Below are 24,411 nucleotides of genomic sequence, written 5' to 3' on the forward strand. Positions count from 1 at the left end.
CCAAAAACAGATCTTCACATAACCCACGCTTACTGTGTTCACATGTCACAACCCCTGAGCAGTGGGCTAGATATGCAATCTACTGCATGTAGACACCATTTTTAAGGGTTAAATAATCCATGAGGAGCCACAGCATGTCATCTGAACCTATTACAGAGTCTACTGCATGTTTCTCATCTCCATCAAACTCTACTACCTTTTTCATCTCAAGTGAGAAAGCTTGGAAAAGTGGTAGCAGAGAAAGAAGCCTATTGTGTCAGAAGTGGATCTCATGCTAGATTTCTAAAGATCAATTCCACAAATAAAGCCACAGCCTTGGGTTTCTAAGAACTGAGCAGGGCTGCCCAGGACAGGGCGCTTTGGAGGACACGTTATAAAGTTGGTATTGGATACCAGCACTTTGCCTTGTAGCATAGCTATCTTCCAGTAACAATGAAATAAAAAAAATCTAAAATGTCAAAGAAGCTAGGTGAGGCAATGATCCATGAGGGTGCCAAGAGAAGTTCTAATGGGCACCATGTTGGAGACCCCAGCCTAGAAACCAAGAAAGTTCCAGTTTCTTCTAATATTTGCATATCACGAAGAATGTCAATGTAAGTATTTTCTTCTCAACAGTTTTTCATAATATCAGCCATGGTATACAGCTGTATGGACTCTGACAGGAACTATAATGTAATGACCATGAACATGGAGTTTTATCTAAGATTAACCTATAGGGCAAAATAGATCTGATGCTATGCCAGCCATGAATACACAATTTGGTTTTATAAGTATTTTATGCATCCTCTATATATGTATTTTCCCTTCATTCCTGTTTGGCAAACTACAGCTACCAATTTCCCCATTGTCTACACAAAAAATTAAAGTACAGAGCTATGTTCTCCTTTGCATCTGTTCTGTGGCACTCCAATTCCATTCTGACCTGGTAGTCATCCCCTTATGGCCTACAAGCCCTGCTCTCTAGTGCCACATCAGTGGAGACGGCCATAGCTAGTGGAGGATGCTGTCCTCTGTACATGTTCGGAGGCACTCTCGCCTAACTTAAATCTGGCCTCCTGGCTACAAGCTTTTAAAGTAGGATTCAGTAGTCACTTCTGACCTTTCAGGGCTGAGCGCTCGCCCTGAATAAACCCAGGCTAAGTTCTAACTGCTTGCCAGCGAAGGGATATGAAACTTAAGCCTGTGCCATGGCAACAGACTTCCCTCCGCTCCAGTAACTGCCAGCAGAGACACGGGCACGACTCTCACTGGGTGGCAGTTCCACGCAGTTCAGCGAAGGTAGAAGGAGGCGGAGAAGGAGGCGGCGGCGCGCACGTCACTTTTCCCGGCCGCATGTTTACGTGGAGATGAAGATGGCGGCGCCGGTGACTCCGCCGCGGAGCTGCCTGTTCTCGTGAGGGGTGGAACGTGAGAGCGAGGCGGACCGCGACTCTCTGTCGTCCATTTTGGCGCCTTGGGGCCGGCGGCCCCTGCCTCTTAGCCCGGCGCTTGGTAACGATTTGGTCTCTGCGCAGGGGCCATGGAGGACGAGGAGAGGCAGAAGAAACTGGAGGCCGGCAAAGCCAAGGTAAGGAGAGACAAGAAGTGTCGGGCAGAAGGGGGTGGGATTGGTGGAAGACTGCGGAGAGACGGCAGTAGAGGAAGGTCTGGACTTTGTGGTTGGAGAACTCTGGAGCAGGTCGAGTTTAAGGGGTAAAGCCTGCTGGGCCCGCCCCTCTTCCCGCTGTCATTAGCAGTGGCTGAGCTTGACTATTAAAAGCTCCGAGGACGATTGTGGCAATGAGGCGTGCCCTGGCATCCTTCCCGCCCTGCGCTTTCTTTGTCTGGCATTCTCTCTTTGTGCTTATCTGCTGCACGGCGATATCAGTTGTAACACGGGATCATCCTTCTAACAAAAACTGTAGGATACCCATTGAAGCGCTTCCTTTTGCCTATTTGTATGTGTAGTAATGCGATTGGCTTGTGACAGCTGTTGCTGCTGGACAGAGACAGCAGCAGCAGCACATGCCTTGCAAATGCCACAGGTGCCAACTGATTCTTCTGTGGTGCTGACTCTTCTGCTAGCACTCATTCCACCAGAGCTAAGGCAAGAGGATTGGCTTGAACTTTAACAAGAACAGGAATGAATATATCTTACCTTTCATTTACAGTAATCAAAAATACAATAAAATTCTTTTAAAATGCAAAAACACCATAGGCAAAAAACAACTGAATTCAGCATCTAAATTAATTCCCAGAACACACATGCACGCACACACACTGTCAGGAATGCATTACATGCACAGCATAACATGATTTTTGGGTTCGTTCCGTGGTAGTAAGGGAATGTATGTGTGTACAGGTACCCTTTGTGTCATAATTCCGGTGCATCTGGTGTCTTACTGATTGTTTGGGAAACCTATAGGTAGGCAGCTGAGTATAAAAAGGCAACCAATAAGCATGCCTCTTTAAATTATCAAATTTAAAGTGCCCCTTTGTTTTCTTTGTCTGCAGGGTTGAATAGTTATTGCTGAATAGACATTTTCCTGTGTGCAACAAGCTTGTCAGTCTCTTTTGCAGCAATTTTTATAACATCTTTAATGTACATTGTGTTTTTTTCTTATCTTAATCAGTGTTATAGGTCCATATGGAGGTCTGGTTAAACTGTGTAAATGCACAACTAATTTGCATTAAACAGAAATAGGAACTTAAATTGTCTTCACAATGTCTTTGTAAATAATATAAGACAATAGAACTAGTCTGTCAGGGTACCAATTATTCCATGAAAGGCCATTCCCTGATCTATTAGAGAGTGTGGAACATATGTCAAATAGGAAAATTCAAAGGACAAAGATAGTTGGTTAATTTACAGCTAGCAGGGGAGTGGAAAAGGCAGAAAAGGGTTAAGCTACTTCTGTAGTAGGCAGGACCAGTCTGATCAGATTTATATCCATCTGGAAGTGGAGGATCCCATCCCAGTCTTGGTTTCACTTTCCCTAGCAGAGTTGGGATCCCAGGTTTTTATTGTTCAGAGAAGCAGAAGAAGAAATACTTAAGTCTATTATTGCCCTTTGGTGGGCATATTTGGTTTCAATAGCATTCTGGCCACCATGGTGCCACCCATTCTAAAAGTATCCTGATGCACCACTCCATACCAAGTTCTTCAGAATAGGATAGAGCTGCTGGTTTGATGATGATTGCCAGTTGCATTCCACGGAAAAAGTGCACGCCCTTCCATTCTCCAGCTGTTACATGGACCAGAAAAGGAAGGTAGCAACATCTAGGTGCCATTCTCCCTACCAAATTCTTTAGAACGATGATTGGCACTTGTGTCCCTCAGGGACAGTGGTGAAGAACGCCCATATGTGGGAAACTACATATCTGTACTCACAGTCTCACTGTGATCCTGATGTTGGACACTCCACAATCCACTCCAGTGGAGTGCACAGCTCAACAGCATTACAAAATTCTTAAGACAGTCAGTGGGGCCTTTCAGCAGTGATGTGAGATGGTGCCAAAATGCTTAGATTGCAGTCCTGTATAGTTCTAAGAGACTGAGGTAGAACTGAGGTGTTTCAGAACAAACCATGGACACTGCCTTTGCAGGAAAGCACATCCTAACACTGTTGTCAGGCTCCTGGTAGTTGTTAAGCAGGGAAATGTTCCCCAGAAGCCCTGTAGTGTTGCAGCTATCTCCTTATTGACCAGGGGTTCATTCTTCAGAGGCCTAGTGCCCAAGGAGCAAAGCCCACCCATAGTGGGAACCTAGCCAAATTCTAGATTTTCTCACATGGCGATGATGGCTTACAATACATCCTATTGTAGCAGGATAGTAATAGCAAGCACACACTCATCTACCTATTCTGGGGAATGAAAGCATGGAGGCAAGTGGCGGAGGCCGTGAAGTTAAATATAGAGAGTTGGGCGAAAGGATTCTGGCAGTGTCCCTTTCCCCATCATTTGTGAGAAAAACCTCATACTTGGACTATATGGATTATGAGAAATGTCAGTTTATGGTCAAGAACATGGATGGAACAATTACCTGATATCCTTGAGGCAAAGTTCAGGAAAAAGCAGAAAAAATCTTTTCCCTCCCAATTCTTTCCCAGTTCTGGTTCTTTAGGACACACAAAGTTGAAGGATCACCTGAAAATCCTCTGAAAACTTGTCAATCAATTCTGCTACCCCATGTTGGCACAACTTTTCAATGGCTTTTCATCAGTATATTCATAGTCTAAATGTGCCACACTTTCCCATTCATTCAGTGTATAGCAAACACTCCTAGGAGAAATCCTTGGAGTGCCATCTCTATATTTCTGTGAAGATTTTCTCTTTTCTCAGAAAAAGAAGAGGTAAGTTTTATGCACTATTCCCCTGACACACACACTTAGAAGCAGGAGGGTCATTGGGCATAGACAAATTGAGTTCCCCTGGCCTGAGGATTTTCCTGTGTTTTTTATCTGAAGCCACTAGGAGAAGCAGATTACGCTATGTAAAGAGCTGCTTGCCTCTTACAATCCCAAGAAGCCAGTAGGGGCATTTCAAAACACAACAGCAAAACAGCCTTATAGCTCCTCCATATGTCTACGACTTTATGAAAAAATCATACGTACAACTTTATAAAAAGTTAAATATTCTGCCAGTGGATTGCTGTATAGCTACACCACTGCCTGGCATTCTGGTTCCAGAGTTGTAGTCATAGCAATTAAGACAGCACAGTCACATTTCCTTCTACCAGGATTTCAAGCCTTGGCCTCTTCAGAACTCTGTGTAAAATTAAGCAAGATAGCCGAGACTTCTGGCCATGGTAATGAGTACAAGATAAGTCCCTTACATTTTTCTGCTTGCATCCTCTCAGCAGGTACAGTCAGACTAAATGTACAACTTGTAATATGCAGAGTGTATACTTCAAGTCTGAAGTTGATTTGTTTTTACTCCTTGGCAAGCACTCCTTTTGGAGAGTATTTGAAGTTGTCATCAAATCAAGAACAAGAAGCAGCTTTTTCCTTTGTTTCCTAGACAGAAGGAGAAACCTTCCAACAATTTTACTAGCTCCTTTTGAAGGAATTATTTCAGGTGATTATCTATGACTCTTATCATTGATATCTTTAGTTCTTCCTTCACAGGTTAGGTTCTATGCAAAGCATTGTTATAATTTCTGAAGAAAGCAATATTTATTGTTCAGGTACCTCTTAAAGAAAAGTTTCAGATTGTGTTCAGATTGCTCCATATTTCTTGTGTTAAAGGTAAACAAACACATGGAAATTCCCTGAGGGAAAGACTTTTGCATTCATATATTTTGCTTGGCAGGAGATCTGCAGGGACAAGACACTTCAGCTCTCATTGGGACATGAGTTCAGGTCCCAAAGAAGGAAAAAAGACTTTTATGTCCTACAACAAGAGCATTCTCTAGCTTTGTAGATCTCATGAGAATATATTGTCATGTTACTCATCTCCAGAACTCCAAAGATAATTTGGAAGCAATTGCTATTAATATAATATGCTTCTGTGCTTTCTTGTTGCCTTACCAGCAGAGAGTGAATATTAACCTATATTTTAACCAACTATTGCAATATCTTTAAAAATTTCCACAAGGATTCGGATTAACCAGCACCACACTGAATTATTTGTTGGGTTCTGTGTGCCATTGAAAAAATAACAATTTAAATAAATAAAAGAGATCCACATTGCTTTCAAAAGGGTGACTCTGTACTGTTGAATATGTGGGCCTACATAGTCTTCATACAGGCAAATTTGCTGAGCAGCCAGAAGGTTGATCAAGGCAAGCGGGCATCACATCCACAGATGTTCTATCTCATAACCAGACTGAGATGTAGAATTGTGGCTGCTTTGCACTTAAGGGGAATATGAAGCCTCCTCTATGTGTTTCCTAGTCTTCCTGTGTTGCCATAGTTACTAGATTGGCATGATCAGGGCAGAGTTATAGTTTGGCATTGGCCAAGGAGGTCCTGGTTTTCAGATTTGATAGACTTCAGTGTGAATCTATCCTGGAATCTTACAATCTGATTGGATTTGATATCTCAGGGCCTGATTCTTCTTCTGGAACCAGCCTGGCTTCAATTCTACATTTGAATGTTGAAAGAAAACAACTTTTAAAGCAGAAGCTGTCAGAAAAAAGTGACAACTATGATTCAGGCATCCTGATGAACTACTATAGCAAGCTTCTTTTGTTATGATTAATATGTGGAAGTTGTTATAATGATGGTTCAAACATGAGCATATGCTTTCAGAGTAGACTAGGATTCATAATGTGACCATTTTTTCTTTACGCCACTTCAGATAAGGGGTAGGCACCCGTAACTAGGTAGTAAGAAAACAAAGTGTCCTTAGACACATAGGACACCCTCCCCAAGTCAAATGTTACTTCTGAGATACTGCTTTTCTCTCTCTACCTGTGATACACAGAATTTCATCATGGCATCTTGCATTGGTGCTAGAAGTTCTCGTGGACCTGTCATTCGAGCCCTTTCCTTCCATTTATATTATGGAACTCAAATGTAAAGGCTCCTTACTGACTTCCACCAGGTGGTTACAAAGCTCTAGGAGCTGTCAGTTTGAGAAGAGCTCAGCTCTTTTCTACAAATAGAGCAACATTAAAATTTGGCCTATGGTTCAGGAATGGGGTTATCTGATTTTTAGTCTGTTTCCTTTGATCTTAAAAGTTAGCAGCAGCAAAAGCTCCTAATGTATAAATTATAAAAGGGGAGCTCAGGGACAGAAAGTCATGATTAGCTGATGTGTTTGTAAGTGAATCATATTGGTATTATCAGACTAGTTAAATTCCACCCAAAGTTGTAACTGCATATTTGGTCAGAAACATCAGGATGTCAGTGGCACTATGTACCTAGATACCAACAAAAGACATTTGTAGCACACCAACATGAACGATACCTTCCATGTTCATATACTACTGAAAAATATACAAGTTTGTTTCTATGGAAGTGTTATTTGGTTGTGGAGTCTCATAGCAGCTATTGTAATCTATGTAGTGCTACTCTCCCATGAAGAGGCACTGCTTTGAGACATCCCTTTTCTGCCTGCTCCGCACACTTGATGACTGAAAACAAAAAGTTAGATGAAAAGTCTGGTAAACTCTGGTCAACAAGGGATGAAGCAGGCAGTCCCATCCATACTGTAGGGGACACGGTGGATTTGATTTAGATCAAAATGATATAAATCACAATTTAAGTCACTAGTCAGTAAGACTAACTGAATGGATTAATGGAATTCATTTAACAAAAAAATTAAACTTTGCATGAATATACGCTGTCATGCTACGTAATGAAAAACTAATCCTTAAATAGAAAACTATCTTTAGATAGATATTTTTCTCAAAAAAGCATTTCATTTTTAAAAAATCCAATTTAAATTTTAATTCAGTTTTTATTTTTAAAAATAATTGATTTTTATCCACCCTGGTAGGGGAATACATTGTAATTAATTATTATTTATCGATTAAACTAATCATTATACTGAAAAGGTCACTGTCAACACTGAGTTCTTATTATGCTTTGTATGCTATATGGTTGAAGATACACAGAGATCATAAGACAACTGTAAATTCCTTTTCCTTTTCTGTTTCCTGTGGAAATCCATGTAGATATATGATATAATAACATATTTTATTTCCCAACTGGTCTAACACAAAGCAGTAAGTCTAACTGCTTATGGAAAGGTAGGTCCAGGGCAGTGCCATTAAACAGCATCTAGATAGCCATAGGATTTTTCACAGTCTTAACTTTAACCTTTGAAACTAGTTCTGAGGTCAGATCTGGAACTCTGAGGTCAGAGCACCTCCTTCCCCCCATGCACACAGCTGGTGTGCCTTGGCTGCTTCTTCAGGAACGTAAGCAGAAGTGGTTTTGTAGGCATTCTTCGGGGCACGGAGGGGACATGACGGGCATCGCGATGATCTAATGTGTCCTGGCAGCATCTCAGCACTTTTCTCTGCATATCTGAAGCACTATACTAAGCTGGATTAAATTATTCTAAGAGTTCTGCAAAACAGAAGGAAAGTGGAAGTAAGCTTCACCTTAAACTCTTCTCACCCTGCACAGAATGTCTGTAATTCTCTGGTTCAGATGGATTGTGCCCTAACGTCTTCATAAAAATAGCTTGGCAACATATGCTATGATCAGAGGTTATAGTTATATAAATGTGTACAAATACATTCCCTTCCATGTCTCAGGTAGTTGATTTAAAGACATTTGATTGATTAGGGAAAGCTATACATCTTACGTTACATTACTTATGCATGTGGGAAATGTTACAGAAGCCTTCTAAATCATTCCTTTAGAAGAGAAAACCTAATAAACATCAGTATTATTCTGAGCCCTGTCTAAGACATCAGTTTTTATCTGGGGAGGAATATGGACCCTTTGTGTTTCTTAGTAGAGACTATAGGTGAACTCTTGTACACTGCTTTGTTCTTTCCTGATAGATCCAGGGGCAGTAGTTTTTGCTGCTTTGTGTAGCAGAATATGAATCTTGATAGGAATGCTTTACTTTGATAGGAATTTTGCATTATTAGACATTATTAGTCTTTTTATGTGTGTTGATACAAAATTCATTCCAAATAAACACCCTCTGCAGTCTCTGTTTATTTTACTTGTGTGCAGAACCAAGCAGAATTCAAGCAGAATTACTACAAACACGTCTGTGTAGTCATATATGTGTGAAATTCCTGTAACCCTGTGGTTACAGACATGACAGGATGTTTTGTATAGATACACTTAATATTAGAGCCCTGTGTGCATCCTGCTCATATTACATTGGTAAACAAAGCCCCGTCTGCTTAGCCCCTTTTCTGTGCTCTGTATCTTTCTTGCATACCTGCACACAGTAGTTTTACTACTATAGAATTCAGCAGATGCTCCTTGCAATCTTATTGAACAATGGATAATTTATTATACTGAATTCCTTTCCCAAGAGAGATTATCCTAATTTGTGCTCCTTGGCTCACATCTTGCCTCATGCTAAATTCAGGATTGCTACTATCATCTGCCTGTTTCCCTTTGTTCTTGAACTAATCATCATTGCTGTGCATAGGTGTGTCTCCTTCTTTCCCTGATTGCTCCAATATGACCAGCTGCTAACAGAGCAAACTATTAGCATCAGTTTCACTTATTATTTAGCCCTTGCAAACTCTTTTGTAGAAGCAGTGAAATTCTAGGAAACAAATAGGCAATTTTAATTAAATATTGTTGGTTATTATGTGTACGCCATGTAGGGTGTTTACATTTTCAAGCAAAACCTATGTGATTCTATGAATGATAATCTTGTTTGTAGAACAAAGAAAAGTGCCTGCATGTCTCCAAGTGGTATCAGTAAATAATTGCAGCCAATATAAGTATTTGCTCTGTTGTTGTGTGACTGTAATAAAGAAGAACACTTTTAATTGTAAATTTGTACTGTAAAATACAGAAGGCATATTTCTGATGGGCATTCCTTTTTCCTGAATATCTATTTCTCTACCCTACTGTCTCTGGTGTAATTGACAGCACCATATCCTGCAGCTTTACTCTGAAGTAAGTTTTAACGTGTTCAGTAAAGCTTACTCCCAATTAGGTTTGTATAGGAATTATATTGACGTGGTCATCCACATATTTCTAGATTTTTTCTTCCACCATGGTGACTGCAGTGGCAGCATTTTATTTTTGGATCATAGAAATGCACCTAACATACATCTCATTAGCAGAGTGCACAGAGAATGTGCCTGAAGACATATCTTCAGTGGCTTACACAAACCAGTGACATAGAGCAGAAAAGCTCTATATCCTATTTCCAACCACTTAAGCTATCTAGTTCTACAGTAATTTGGTTTTAACACTCATAGATTGGAGGAGACTAATAATCCCATGTTGGTTTAGAAATAAAATGTTTGCTTGACATGACAGCCCACTGTGGATTACCAAAGTCTTGGGGCACCATGGTGTGTGTTGTACACCTTTACAAATGTGCAAGCTCTGACTGGGAGTTGTTTTGTCTTGTTGTATCATCTGATCTTAGACAGCAGGGGTCATTTGAGTGTTAAACAACCCTTGCATGGCTCATATTCTGCTTTAGAGTTATGGAATGGTTGTAGTATTCCCAAATAACCCTCAGTGGGTTTGGACAACACAATGAGTCTGGCTGGGGTTTACATATTTGTGGTGGTACCAAGCACACACCACAGCTCTGTACAGGTAACTTAAGCCACACTGAGAACTAGCTGTCAGTTACAGATGTCTGAACTGACTTTTGTTTCATCAAGTATTGCTGCCATCAGGAGAAAAAGAAAGAGTGAATTAGACTTCCAAAAGGCTTTTGACAAACTCCCTCATGAAAGGCTCCTGAACAAACTAAGCTGTCATGGAATAAAAGAGAGGATTGAAGAACAGAAGACAGAGGATGGAAACTAACAGCAATTTCTCCCAGTGGAGAGGTGTAACTAGTGGAGTTCCACAAGGTTCTGTAAAGCTATAGGGTGAATAACTTTTCAACGTATTCATAAATGATCTGCAATGAGGATTAAGTAGTGAAATGGCCAAGGTTGCTGATCACACCAAACTATTTAGGATGGTTAAAAACATAAGGAGTTGCAAGGAGCTCCAAGTTGGGAGAATGTGCATCAAAATAAAAATGCCGTTCAGTATATGCAAATATAGAGTAATATATGTTGGGCCAAAAAAATCCCAACTTCAATTATATGGTGATGGGATCTGAGGTAGCAGTGACCGAGCAAGAAAAAGATCTTGAGGTAGTATTGGGCAGCTCAAGGAAAATGTCAATCCAGTGTGCAGCTGTTGTGGAAAAGGCAAACTCCATGTTAGACATATGAGGAAAAATCTGAAAATAGAACTGCCAAGTTCCTACTCCCCTTATGCAAATCTTTGGTGTGACCACACTTAGATTTGCTGTGTTTAGTTCTGGTAGCCTTACCTGAAAAAGGACATTATTGAGTTGGAAAAAATACAGAGAAGGGCAACGGAAATTATTAGGGGATTGGGGCAAGTCCTCTGTGAGGAGTGGCTGCAACATGTGTTACTGTTCAGCATAGAAAAAGGCAAGAAGAAACATGATAGAGGTGTTTAAAATAATGTGCGGTGTGGAGAAAGTGGAGAGGTTTTTTCTCCCCCTTCCATAACACTTCAATCTGGGGTCATCCCATGAAGTTTATTGTTGGAAGGTTTAGGACAGATGAAAGGAAGTACTTTTTTCACACAATGCATAATTAAACTATGGAATTCACTAGGGAAGTGATGATGGCTGCTGAATTGGATGACTTGGTGGACAGGTTCACAAGGAAGGAAGCTATCAGTGGTTACTAGACTTGCTAGCTATGTACTACTTCCTTTAGCAGAGGTGGGATTCCTTCATATACCATTTTCTGAGGAACTTGGGCAGGTGGAAGTCCTGCATCCATCCTGCTTGAGCAATTCCATGGGCGGCTTGTTTGCCACCATTTGTAGAGTGCTGCATTGGATGGTCCTTTGCTTTGATCTAACATGGCTTTTCTTATGTTCTTAGATGGCATGGTGATTTGTCAGCATTTTTCTTGTTGGAGTCCTATTGTGTTCTGTTTGTGTCCTGTTAAGGCTAATGGAATTATCTGCATTATATTATGGGAATATTTGGAGTGAACTATTGCAGTGAAGTATTGAACAAGATCTGTACAATCATGGAGGGGGAAATAAGCTACAGTGGCTTCATTTTACCACAGCATGTGCCAAAAGGTTCTGTATAGTTACTTCTCACTAGTGTGATTTGCCATGTAGTAGAAACTCAGTGAATGTTGCCATGGTTAACAAGCCCTAGAACCCAACAGCAGCCCATGGGTTCTGAGTTGCTTTGACTACAGCAAAATCATTGACTGTGGATCATGAAAAGTTTTGGATGGTCCTTAAAGAAATGGGTGTGCCTCAGCACTTGATTGTTGTAATGTGTATGTAACCTGTGTCATACAAGAAGCTACAGTTAGGACAGAATATAGAGAAACAGAATGGAAATAGTGTAAATTGGCAAGAGAAACACCACTAATTTAAAATATACAGGTGATACCATACTGCTGCCAGAAAGCAGCAATGACTTGAAATGGCTCCTGATAAAACTGAAAGAAGAAATTACAAAAGCAAGGCTGCAGTTGAATGTTAAGAAAACAAAAAAACATGTCCACAGAAGGATTACGGAATTTTATTATTCATAATGAAGAAATTGAATATGTGAAAGATTTCACATCCCTTTGCTCATTCATCAATTCAAAGGGAGACTATTATCAAGAAATCCGAAGATGACTGAAAAGGGCATCAATGACAGAATTAGAAAAGATAATCAAGTGCAAGGACATTTCACTGGAGATCAAGATCATCCAAACTATTGTATTCCCTATCACAATGTATGGATTTGACAGCTGGACAGTGAAGAAAGATGACAAGAAGAAAATTGATGCATTTGAAGCATGGTGCTGATGGAGAGCTTTTCAAATATCCTAGACTGACAGAAAGGCAAGCAAATGGGTCCTAGATCTAATCAAACTAGTGGTTTCCCTCGAAGTAAAAATGACAAACCTCTCATGAGAAGGTTAGATTCACTGGAGAAGACAATCATGCCAGGGAAAGTTGAAGGCAGTAGATGAAAGGGAACATCAAGAATGAGATGAATTGAATTAGTGAAGGAAGCCACAGCCTTGAACTTGGAAGAACAGAGCCGTCAGGGACAGGACATATGAGGGGGGCCTTTCATTCATAGGGTATTCATAGGGTATGAGGCCCTCAGAGAAATAGAGGGAGCACCAAATTTCTAGAAAGCTAAAATGACATTCTTATCTGTAACATTGACAGTGTAAAACTGCAGTGTCTTGCAGAAGTATTCACCCCTTTCTTACATTACAACCAGGAATTGAATTGGATTCAACTGCCATTATTAAAACTTGGTGTCTGCCAGATACTTAACACTGCGAACGTGCGAAATCTTACAAAATATTGTTATTTTGGCAGAAAAGTTAAACAAAAACCCACCCCATTTACTGAATAAATGCCTGAATAAACTCTGGAACAACCCACTACTTTTTCTCAACAATGGAACTGGTCGGGATGGATGGAGCCAAGTACAGGTCAAATATTTCATCAGTAGATGTTCCCTTTTTTCATCCATCTCAGTTTCTGCTGCTTTAGCTTTTTTCTTTTTGGTCTCAGGACTGGATATAAATGAGCTATTGAAATAGACTGCAGAGAAGATTTGAGATAATGATGGGTGGCAGGTTCTGTGACCTAGAGGGAATGGCAACACCTGTTGTTGATGAGGTTTGTCCTCCCTCATTCATTTCATTTTTTTTAATTTCAAGATACTTCTCTTGCAAGATCATAATCAGGGTTGTAATTGGGGCAGAGGCATTTTCACTAAATTTCTCTATTGGAGATCATTGACTCTTTCATACAAAGTGCAGTTACTTACATTGAAGAGCAAAGGCAGTTTACATATTATAGTTAGAGGAAAATGGCCCAATAATTATGTTTCATATGTTTATATAATTTAGATTGATTGTCTATTGATGCTCTTTGTAGTAAGAGATGCCTCCTTGAGAGAGTTGTAAACCATAAGTAAACTATGTTTAACTAGAAATTCAGAAGGTAGCCAGGTTAATTTGGAACTATTTGAATTGTGCATTTCTGTTGTTGTTCCTACACACAAACACCCCCCCCCCACTTTCTCTCATCCATTTAGATTTGGAGCAAATGTAGAGTAGCAGGCCCACCAATGACTGCTGGTGGGGTTGCCCTTATTTCTCCCCACAGTACTCCAGGTACTAGGATGCTGTATTTGTGGCCAGCTGTCTTAATTTCCCACAGTGTTCCCTATGTGACACTATGACTTGGTTCACATGACACAACGGCACACCATAATTTTATTTACTGAAGGTGCCATCATGTTGTACTGGTTATTGATGGATGCCTTTTTTGCATGATACATGCAGGTGACAAGCTTGTCATGGCAGCAGGGGTTGTTCGAGGAATAGGCAACCTTCAATTTATTGGTGACTTGTTTTAGGGTTATTTGAAGATTATTTAACCTTTAAAAACCCTGCTACTGGGGTTCATGCAACTTGACATCCTATAGCAAAGCAAGATCCTCTGGGCGCCATGCAAAAATCAGGATACAGCAGCTCCCACAGTTAAAATATTCCACAGTGGTTTGTTGTGTCAGGCAAACCAGCCCTATGTTGAAATACATTGCAAGACATTGAAGTAATAACTCCTGTTTTTCAGCATTGTTTGGGGTATTACTGCTGTTTTAAGCCAGAATTCTTGATTAATATGACAAGATGAGAATTAGAAAAGATGAACTTGAATGCTGGTTAATTTCTCATCCTTCCTGTGCAGGAAAACAAGGACTCATGGTGTGCTAAAGCCCAAATTTTCACTTAGCTCATAGAAGTTCATGCAAGTTCAATGCATTTAGTATTACATATGAACTTGGCCACTGATATGCAGAGGAAAATATGTTTTCCCTTTCCAGACCTTTCTGAAACATTGTTCTAAGCTGTAATTTGGCATGCATATTAGAAATTTCATTCATAAACAAGTCTTCCTTCATGCAAATGAGAATATTTTTTAATCCCAAAACTGTGGGATGAAACAAGTTGTCAATGTATTTATACAATATTTTGTATCACTTTTCAGGTAATGCTTCAAATCATTTTGAAAGCGTTTTAAATACACTGCTCTTCAATTTTCTTGAATTTTATAGCTTTTCCTCTAAAATGTAGCTAGTAGTCATACACTGGTCCTGTGAAATAGTTGTCTCCTTATTAGTTAATATTTGGTCAAGATTTGGTTTTTTTAACATCACTGAAATAAATTCTTAAATCAAAGACTGACTTTTTCAGACATTTAATATGTATGAGGTGTGCAAGGGATGACTTTCTGTGACTTGGTGTTTGATTGACATGCACTGCTTGGAGATTGCTGGAACTGTTGCTGTTCTTGCATGCGTTGCATTTTTATAATTGGCTCCTATGTGGAAAACACAGATGGTGTAGACTGTGCTTTAATCAGAAGCGTACAGAAAGCTGAACTGTGATTATTCAGTAATCTCAATTTGATTAGATATCTGATGTTAGTTATATGGACCTGAATTATTTCACTGATAGTGGCTCAGATTGTTCTTTTTTTAAATTACATTCTGTCATTCCACCATCTAGGTATTAAAGGTGGTTCACAAACAAGCTTGAATAAAGTTGCAGAAGGGACAGACTTACACTTATGTAGATCTACCACCTAAGAACAAAACCTTGCTCACACTAATATCTGTGTTATCTAATATCTGTGTTATGTCCTGATGAGTTTCTCTTCAAAGAATAAGACCCCCTCCCCATGTACTCACTTCAAATCAAGTCTTGGAGTTTATCAGATAGTAATGGTTCACCTTCTGTTTACCAATGAGTCATTTTGGACTTGCCAACATTCTGAAGAGCCATACCAATTTCTTCCTCCACTGACATATCTCTCCATTGGAAGCTGCTCTAGATGGTCCTGCTAGATGCTGTCTTCTGTGGCAAATGGCATGACTATAGAGCAGCTGGCAGAGACCTCTGGAGCACCCACTAGAGGCAGCATGGCAGGCCCTCCTAGTGAGGGTGTGGGAGAGCAGTGCAGTTTTCTTCTGTTCCACTCTGCTACCTGGTGTGGGGACTTTACTCTGCCTCATGGGTTACTTCCACCACATGCCTCTTTTGATAGGATGCTAGCTTGTTCTGACTTGAAATGCAGTCCCTGCATGTGATGCTCTCAGTCTGTTTTAATGTGCATACTCTGGACCATACTTTAGGAAATGATAAGTGAGAGTGAGCTATTCAAAAAAGAAATGTTAGTAAAAACAGCAGTCTCCGTGTTAGGAAAATTTATATGGTCAATACTTTTTATAAAATATTTATTTTAACATTATTTTGTTGTTGTTACATTGCTTTTATATCTTGGAATTTTTCCTCCTTTGAGGAACCAAAGGCAGCTAAAGTTGTTCTTTACTCTGTTTTTATTCTCACAATAGCTCTGTGAGGTGGGTTAGGCTGAGAGACTATGACTAACCTAGATTCACACAATGTGCTTCATCCCTTGTATTCCCTGCAAAGTGTAGACTGGACATAATCTCACCTCTAGAACTCAGTAACCTGGCATGGGATATGATAATGAGGCACTCAGTCCTAAATTCAAGTGCAGCCAGGTTGGCAGAAGCAGACTTTCCTTCTCCTTACTCCCTACAAAGGGTGAAAGGATAGAGCTTAATAGAAATGAAGTATAACCCCTCCCCCATGAGGCAGAGGTATCTTCTGTGAGCAGAATCCATCAGTTTATGGAGGGCAGGTACTGGATCCTATCACTGGATATGACAATATTTGAGAAATTGTGCTAGGCCTATAAAATTACTATTTTACATTACTGATTTAGGAGTTCTATCAAAGAAATACATTGCCAGAAATGTGGCTTGATAGAAAAGAAGTTGAAGAGTTTTCTCATTTTTTATTTTGTTCCTTTTGCTTTGTTTTGTTCTGACTAGGTTCACCATGCTGCATCTTACCTCGTATACAGTGGTACCTTGGCTCACGAACTTAATCTGTTCCACGACTCTGGTTGTGAGTTAGGTTTTGGTCACGAGCTACGTCAAATTTCCCCATAAGATTCACTGTAAATATGGTTAATCCATTCTGGCCCTTCTGAATGTGGTTGTGAGCCAGTTTTTGGTCGGAAGCCAAGTCAAATTTCCCCATAAGGTTCAAAGTAAATAAGGTTAATCCATTCTGTAACAATTTTTTTAATCAGAAAAATTTGAAATAAAGTGACAAAAAACAACAAAGTACTGTACAGTACAGTGGAGAACACTAACCTAGGTGTGGGGGGGGGAGATTATTGTTTTGAGGGAGAGTCCCCCTCCATAAGGACATTGAGGAGATCTCTTTCAGGGGTTTCCTCTCTTTGTCTCTTAGCTGCAGGGTCAATTTTGGTGAAAAATCTGTCTATAGTCACTTGTTTTTTCCTGCTCTGCATAACCCTCCGGAAATGAGAGATCATGTTATTGTTCATCAGATTCAACACTTTGTTCGTTACAATTAAGTTGGGGTGGTGCTTCTCAAAGAAACCCTGGCATGGGCACGCTTCTGCAGGAAAGACGGGAGCAATCTCGGCCATCCCCCCCCCCCCCAACCAGTATGATCGTGGCCATCTCCTCACCCCCCCAAGTGGGGAGATGGCCAGGATTGCAGTTGCATTTGTGCAGGGAAGACGTGCGTGATCATGGGCACGCTCCTGCAGGAAAGATGGGCACGGCATAGCACAGCTTTGATCACGCATGTGTTCCCTGCATGAACACAACTTCGATCATGACCATCTCCCCACTCAGGGGTGGGGGAGAGATGGCTGCAGTCTTGGTTGCCACCCAAAGCGGAGTTTGTTTTCATGAATTTTTTGTTCGTGACCCAAGGCATTTGTGAGCCAAGGTACCACTGTATTTGTGCTTATATCTTGTGAGCTTGAAAATGCAGGGTACTATAGAAAAGGGACTTGTTTGCAGCTTACTGGTGATGGGGCTTATAAGAGAGCGAAACCTGCATGTGCGTGTGTGTTTTACTATTATTTGCCATTTAGGAGGGAGAGATACCTTTGAAATCTTAATTCTGCCCGTGAATGCACTATGCCATTAATTTATGGAGCAAATTTTCTGTTGATGTGTAGGCTAATACAAATCCTTGAACAATGAGAAAATATTCATTGCTGCAAATCCTTTTATTGTGAACACAGAATAGAGTCTTAACTGACTGAGCATACTTATATGACTAATTTATTATGCATTTTAGATTAAGGAGAAATATGTACCATTTCACCACAGAACTAATTGTGAAGAACATGCTCCTGAGACATTCCTGCTTTCCCACATTTTCTATTTTTCTAATTAGTTAATCTAACTAAGTGATTAGATTAGTCAGAGACTTTAAAATGGGAATTTTAATCTGGTTTTAACTGAAGCCATCCCTTGTTGGTGTCTCTAGTGCTTGAACATATGTGGATTCAGGAAATCTGCATTAAATTTCTCAAATGATTTGTTTTGTGTTACTAATAGAGACCTCTCTTTTTAAACTCTCTTTATCATTGTATTGAGATAACTAAAATTCCAGTAATTAACTGATTTAAATGTAGCTAATAGACAAATATATATATTAGAACTGTTTGCATGACATGGCAGCTCACCATGGGTTATTTAAGGCTGCAATTTAAGGTAAAGGTTAACATGTGCAGGGAGTGCATGGCTGCCATTTTGAATATGCTATCCTTGCTCAAGTGTTGTCATTTGTGCAAACCCAGTAAGCCTGGATTGTATGAGGTAATATACTGTCTGGTATTAAAGCCTCACATAACGCAAGGTTGCTGGCTTCACGCAATAAATACAACAACCCCCATGCAGGGATCAGATATGTAACTTGGCAGCCAGAGGCACTGCAGCTCATTGTAAGTTAAATAACCTGGTCTTAGCAGTATGTTTAAATAAGAGGACATCTTTATTGTTGAAATCAAAATAGTACTTTATCATTCATAGGTCCTATGTTTTGTGAATTACTGTAGTAAGTCTTCAAGTATAATAAAACTGCTAGTGGTTATTAAATTGTGTTAGCTTTAAGAGTTTATCTGTTCTCACGGACAGTTAATATGAATTAATGACACATTAAATAAAGAGCTCAGTCCCCTCTACTCTGCACTGTGCCATCTCCCACAGGCTGCTGAGTGTGCAAGTTTTTCGCTATTAACTCCCTGTCAGCAGTGAAGGGCTGACAATGAGACAATGAGGAGAGAGCAAGAATGGAGCAGAATTCCATGCCCTTAATAGTTCATATATACTTCTGACTAGATTGGGCCCAAACTGTTTTTATGCTGCCTGATAATGTTATAAACTTGATTTTTGCAAACAGATCTAACTTAAGTACATTATATAAAACAGTCAACTTCCTTCATCCTGTTTTTTGTTATGCTATGCTATGAAAATAAGTGATACTATTGTCAAGATACGATATGCTGTCAGGGTAAAGTAAGATGATTACTTAACCTTCTGTGTTTGATTTTGAAAAATAAGTTTGTATTGGTGTAAAAGAAAATCAACCTCATGTTGGTACTGCTTTGGAAACTTGAACACTGCTCAGGCAGGGGATCAAAGTGGTCAAATGCCCAGTAGATGAGTAGTTGACTGGCCATGCCAACTGGACCTGCAGCTGTTCCTTACAGCAGACATAAAGTAAAATAATTGCCTAAGCAGTGCTAGCACATCAGTATTTTTTCTTGTGACACAGGATTGACATGCTTAATGGCTTTTCTGATTAGCCTGGTATGTGCCAAAATTTCCCACTGTTTTCTAAATTAGAAACATAGAGAAGTTGTATTTACTTTATCACCAAAATGTTGAAACACATTTTAGACGTCTTTTATGTTTAGTGAAATAACATTTTGACATTATACTCTCCATTAGTAGGATTTGTGACCTTGTTTGTTCGTTTTGAATTATGATATATTATGTGTATTTGAGCCATTTGAACTCCAGATTAGTAAAACTGAATTAAAAGAATTGTCCCATATAAAACCAAGCAACATCATTCATTGACTCACTATTTTATTACTCTCACTTAACGTTGTAAAACATTAATGCAACAAGTTTTCAGTAAAACAATACCTTGAAATGTTACTCATTTGCAAAAGTATCAGTTTATATATTGTAATGCATACTTTCAGTCATCTCTACTTTTTCTCCTGACTAAAGTCTATCTAGTGAAATTTGAGAAAGGTTAGTATATTTATAAAGGACAGAATACAAAAAAGGGATTGTGGAAAATTGGGTAGAACTTTTATAGTGCAATCCCACAGCTGCTAGATGCTGCCAAGGTGGCCATAAGAGACTATGGAGTCCTAGCTCTGACCTTGGAAACTGGATTTAAAGTTGGAGTGCTCTTTCTTTGCCCTCACAATCAGCATGGAAAAAAACCATTACCAGCTGTGCTTTGGTTGCAAGAGCGACCTTGGTGGGAGGGAAGAAAGGGTCAGGCTCTGCCAGCATATGTGGTATCCTAGTGGTGCTTCAGGGTCCACTCTTTGTGCTCCAGGTTAAAAGAGTTAGATGGCCAAGATTGGCTAAGTCTTTTGCAGGACTGGAGAAGAATGAAAGTGAACTTTGCTTTCATGCTTGTTCTATCCTTCACAGGATTCCTGTAATCCTCTGAGTTATGAGTGTTATGGGCAGCGGCATTGGATTGCACAGCCCCTGTCTGAAATTGAATAGTGTAAGTTAATTGAAACCAAACATGAAATTTCCTTTGTGTTATATAGTAGAATATATTTCTATTATAACATTTTCTTTCAGATATAATGTTAATGTGTAACTAGATTTTTCATAGAGACTGGAATAAATCATTGAATTTTAGTCATGTAGAGTGGGATTTTTTTTCCATTTTTTCCTGTTCAAATAGAAACATTTTTCTTGTTTTACCCTGTAAAACATCAGAAACTAGCTTCGCTGTTCCCTCTGTTTCAGAAATGTGGCATGGAAAAGGTTAGGGTGCGTGAAGCAAAGTTGTTGTCCACTTTGTTGAAAGGAATTTGTTGTACTATTTTTTGGTTCAGAGCCCCAGTAAATGTAAAAGTGAATTGAAGACTTTTTAAATGGCATGCTTTGGGGACATGTCTTTATCGCCTCAATAATTTTTGATAACTTGTGATAGTCATATTTTCTTCTGCTGCTTTTTCCATTCCAATAACTGATTCTGCATAAAGTAGAAAACTGATTGGAAATATGGTTTGATGTTTTAAAGTGAAAACATTTTTTTTCTTTCTAATTTTCATGATTTGTCATTAAGAGCCTTGGCAGCCAAATATTTTAAGCTAAAATTCCATGCTCCAGCATGAGAATCAATAATAAAGAATTGCCTCTGTTCCTTGATTGTATTTATGAAATGTGCTTCTGGACTACACGTAATAGAACTTATGTGTGTAAGTGGGCAGACTTGCATCCCCAAGTAATTACAATACTGGCAATATAAAATGCTAAGGAAATTGAAAGCCTTTCTAAGAAGCTAAGTCTGTAGTGCTTTCTATTGTTTACTTGAGGACAGTAGGGATAGGAACAATTTAACTGAAGAGGATATTAGTGTCTTCAGTGTATCTTAAACTAAAGTGTATCTTTAGTAATGTGTGGTGTTGGATTTTTGTTTTGTTAGAATACTAATGAAAGATTTACTTTCCTAAGATGAACTTTCCTAAGCTTTCAGTAAATTTATGAGTTGACTAATTTAAAAGAAGAAAAGGCTATGTTAATTGAGTAAGCTAATTAAGAAGGCAAAGAAGAGCAGGAAGAAGCAAGTGCTAAATACGTAGGTGAACATTTTTGGCTCAGCAAATCTCAAGGTCCTTCTGTGAGTTGAAGCTGGAGCCATATGCTGGGTTGTCAGCAGTCTCGTCAAGGAGTGGAGACTGCTGAATCCAGCTGGGAAAATGAACTGTCTGTACTTGAAGAAGGACAGAAGCAGCTAACTATGTAGTATGTTACAGCTGATTTGCAAAATTGTATTCTTTTGCTGGTGGTATTTGCTGCTAGTTTGAAGTTGCCAGATAAATGAAAGAAGTAGTTCATGTTCCAGTGTATAGCAACTGAGAAGTGAGATTTTTTTTTCTTTTTCTTTTTTGGTCAGAAGTTTAAATCTTTTATTGAGTTGAATGTGACAAGCAGCTTGAATGGAGACCTGGCTCTCTGGACTGGTGAATATCTTGGAATACCATATTCATGCATTGTATAATTTGCTAATGATTGTTTCTTGAAGGCATGATACTTTCATATTTCTTTATTAATATATATCATGAGTCTTTGGTTCTTTTGTCCATACAGAATGAAGTAACATGTTAAATCAGGAAAAAGGTAGTCTGTGGTGAAATCTTTAAGAAATAAAGTCAGATGACAAATAGTTTATGAGTTTGTAATGATTAATTCAGGGTAACAAAATAATTGTTTTTTTACTGGAACCTATATTTGGTTCCAGCTAAGAAAAATGAATTGTAGTGGTTTAGTTGTGAAAATCCATTTCTATCTCATTAAAAGTGATAAGCTGTTCAAAAGGCATTGACTTACAGTATTTGAATAGCTTATGTCCTAATTGGTTTTCAGCTGTGCTTTGTCTGGCTCACCTGTGACTTTTTGTTCATAGGCATGTTTTGCTACAAGGTAGGATGCCTGGTAATTTGATTGCTGCCTTTTATGGCATAATTGTTAGACTTATCTTAATGCTTTGCATAAAGAGATTGATTCCATTGCTTTAACATTATGTGCATTTTTAAAAGTTAATGGAATAATGACATGTGGAACTTTTTAAAAGGAAATAAATAGTTTTACAGGACATTAGTAAGTTCCCTAATAAGACCTAGAAGATTGAAGTTAGGGAGTGCAAAGCAAGTTAAGGTTTAATCATAGTTTATGAAATAAATATATGCATCCTAATATGAGTGTTTTGAAATTCAATTATTTCTAAGTAAGTAAATTACCATGCCTGAATAATCAGATTAATATATATCTTTGCACATGTTGATGTTTTGAACATATTACATATTACATTCATGATGTTTTCATATTTTATATCCAGAGTTATTTAATATGTAGAATTTCTAACATTTAGCTTGATTTTCATCAGTAATCCCATGGGAAGGTTCTATAGAATACTCTTTACAATTAATAATTACTGCCATTTGTAATAATGGAAAAAACTTTTATCCTAACAGGATATTCTTTTATGTTCAGCTTGCACAATTTAGGCAAAGGAAGGCTCACTCTGATGGGCAGCATGCACACAAGAAGCAGAAAAAAAAGAAAAAGGTATTAAATGCCAAAGATGAAGAATTGGTACAAGAAGGTCTGGATATTAACCAGTCTCAAGGAGAAGATGCCTCCATATACAGTTGTCAAAGAGGAGCTGCTGCTACATCTGACTTTGCTATAGTGAGGACTTTGCACAGTGATGATATAATCAAGCATGATCCAATATATACTACAGAAGTAAGTATCTCTGGCTTTGGAGAAATATTAATACAATGAGTTTTTACGTAAGACTTTGGACACTACTTCTCTCTGTTCTGCAGTATTACACTGTTGTGAATTTTGATGTATTCCATCTATTTAAAGAGTTTACTCTTTCACAGGGAATGCATATTTTGAAGTCTTTATGCGAAAACTGTACAGTGTTAGTACATCAGGTTTTTAAGCAGTAGTTCATCCCTAATCATGGCATGACTTTCTCACCCTAACTTCACATTTGTTGTTTAATGCACACATAAAGGCTGGGTTGCAAACAAAGTTCTGAAAGTTCAGCCTCCCACCTTTTATAGGTTGTATATACCCAAAATGCCTGAGGTATAAATGTATCAAAACTTGCATAACAAAAGGTTGGTGGCATGTTTTTTATGACTTATAGTATACATTTGGAGGCACACAATGAGAGTAACTACAGGTTGAGAGTCAGAAACAGCAGCAACTCATCCAGGAGGAAAAAGAAGGAAAATCCATTTAGGGAAAGCATTTTTATGCTGGTATGGGGTGTATAGACCAATAAGAAATAAATAAGTAGAACTGTTATTGTTTCACAGGTCAGTCAGGCAGATTTTATTGTTATATGTTGCTCCAGGAGAGATTACAAGTTGAAATCTGAAATCCATTCTTATACTGATTCAAACCTCCTATGAGAAGCAGGAGGAAACAAGATAGACAAAACTTAAGGGTTATATGTGCAAAGTGAAATGAGTGTAATTTTTCAAATAATAACATAAGAATGCTTAACTGTACTTAAATAGTCTTATTATTCCTAATTAGTCTTCCCTGCCGATAAACAGTAAGTAGCTTTCCCTGCATCTAGGAATAGAGGATGTACACCTTCTTTCTGTGCCTCTTCCTCTTACTGATGTCTCTAGCTTGTGCAATGATGTTAGATGCAGGAGTCCCATTGAAATCCTCACTTGTCACACCTCTGATTTGAATCTTCCTGCTGCTGTGATCTCCTTCCTGATTTACCTCATCCTCACGCATGACTTCCTGCTTTCCAGCCTGAATGGCAGGTCTGCCTTGAAGGGAATTCTCTCAGTCTAGCTTTCTTTTTTTTCCAGCTCTGAGCACTGATCCCTTCTGTCAGTAACTGCTATCCCCAACTACTCTATCACTAACCAATACTTACTGGAGATCTGTTTTCTATCCAATCCTGAACTGCCAGTCACCATTGTTGATCCACCTGACCAATCCAAGTAAGGGTATCTGCTCTAGACATACTGAATGCAACCTGAAGGCGGCATTTAACTTATGAAGCCTACTTTCATAAGTTGACATAACAAGGGCAACCAAATCTGTTTTAGGCAGAATACATAGTAACTACACTAG

The 24,411-nt window shown here is 38.9% G+C and overlaps 1 protein-coding gene across 10 annotated transcripts in view; it reads left to right on the forward strand.

The window, feature by feature from the left end:
* The first annotated feature begins 1,324 nt into the window (after positions 1-1,324).
* Positions 1,325-24,411, forward strand: part of AKAP9 (A-kinase anchoring protein 9) — a 124,967-nt gene continuing 101,880 nt past the window's right edge. For all 10 annotated transcript variants that reach the window (XR_006414209.1, XM_044425110.1, XM_044425115.1 and 7 more), the window contains exons 1-2: positions 1,325-1,567; positions 22,789-23,043. Coding sequence is in view for 9 of the 10 variants with exons in the window: in XM_044425110.1 (XP_044281045.1) it covers positions 1,520-1,567; positions 22,789-23,043 (303 nt within the window). In the remaining variant the exon portion in view is untranslated. The remainder of the gene's footprint in view (positions 1,568-22,788; positions 23,044-24,411) is intronic.

Source organism: Varanus komodoensis, unplaced genomic scaffold (assembly GCF_004798865.1).
Source record: "Varanus komodoensis strain SLA01 unplaced genomic scaffold, ASM479886v1 scaffold15, whole genome shotgun sequence".
Taxonomy (NCBI): Eukaryota; Metazoa; Chordata; class Lepidosauria; order Squamata; family Varanidae; genus Varanus; species Varanus komodoensis.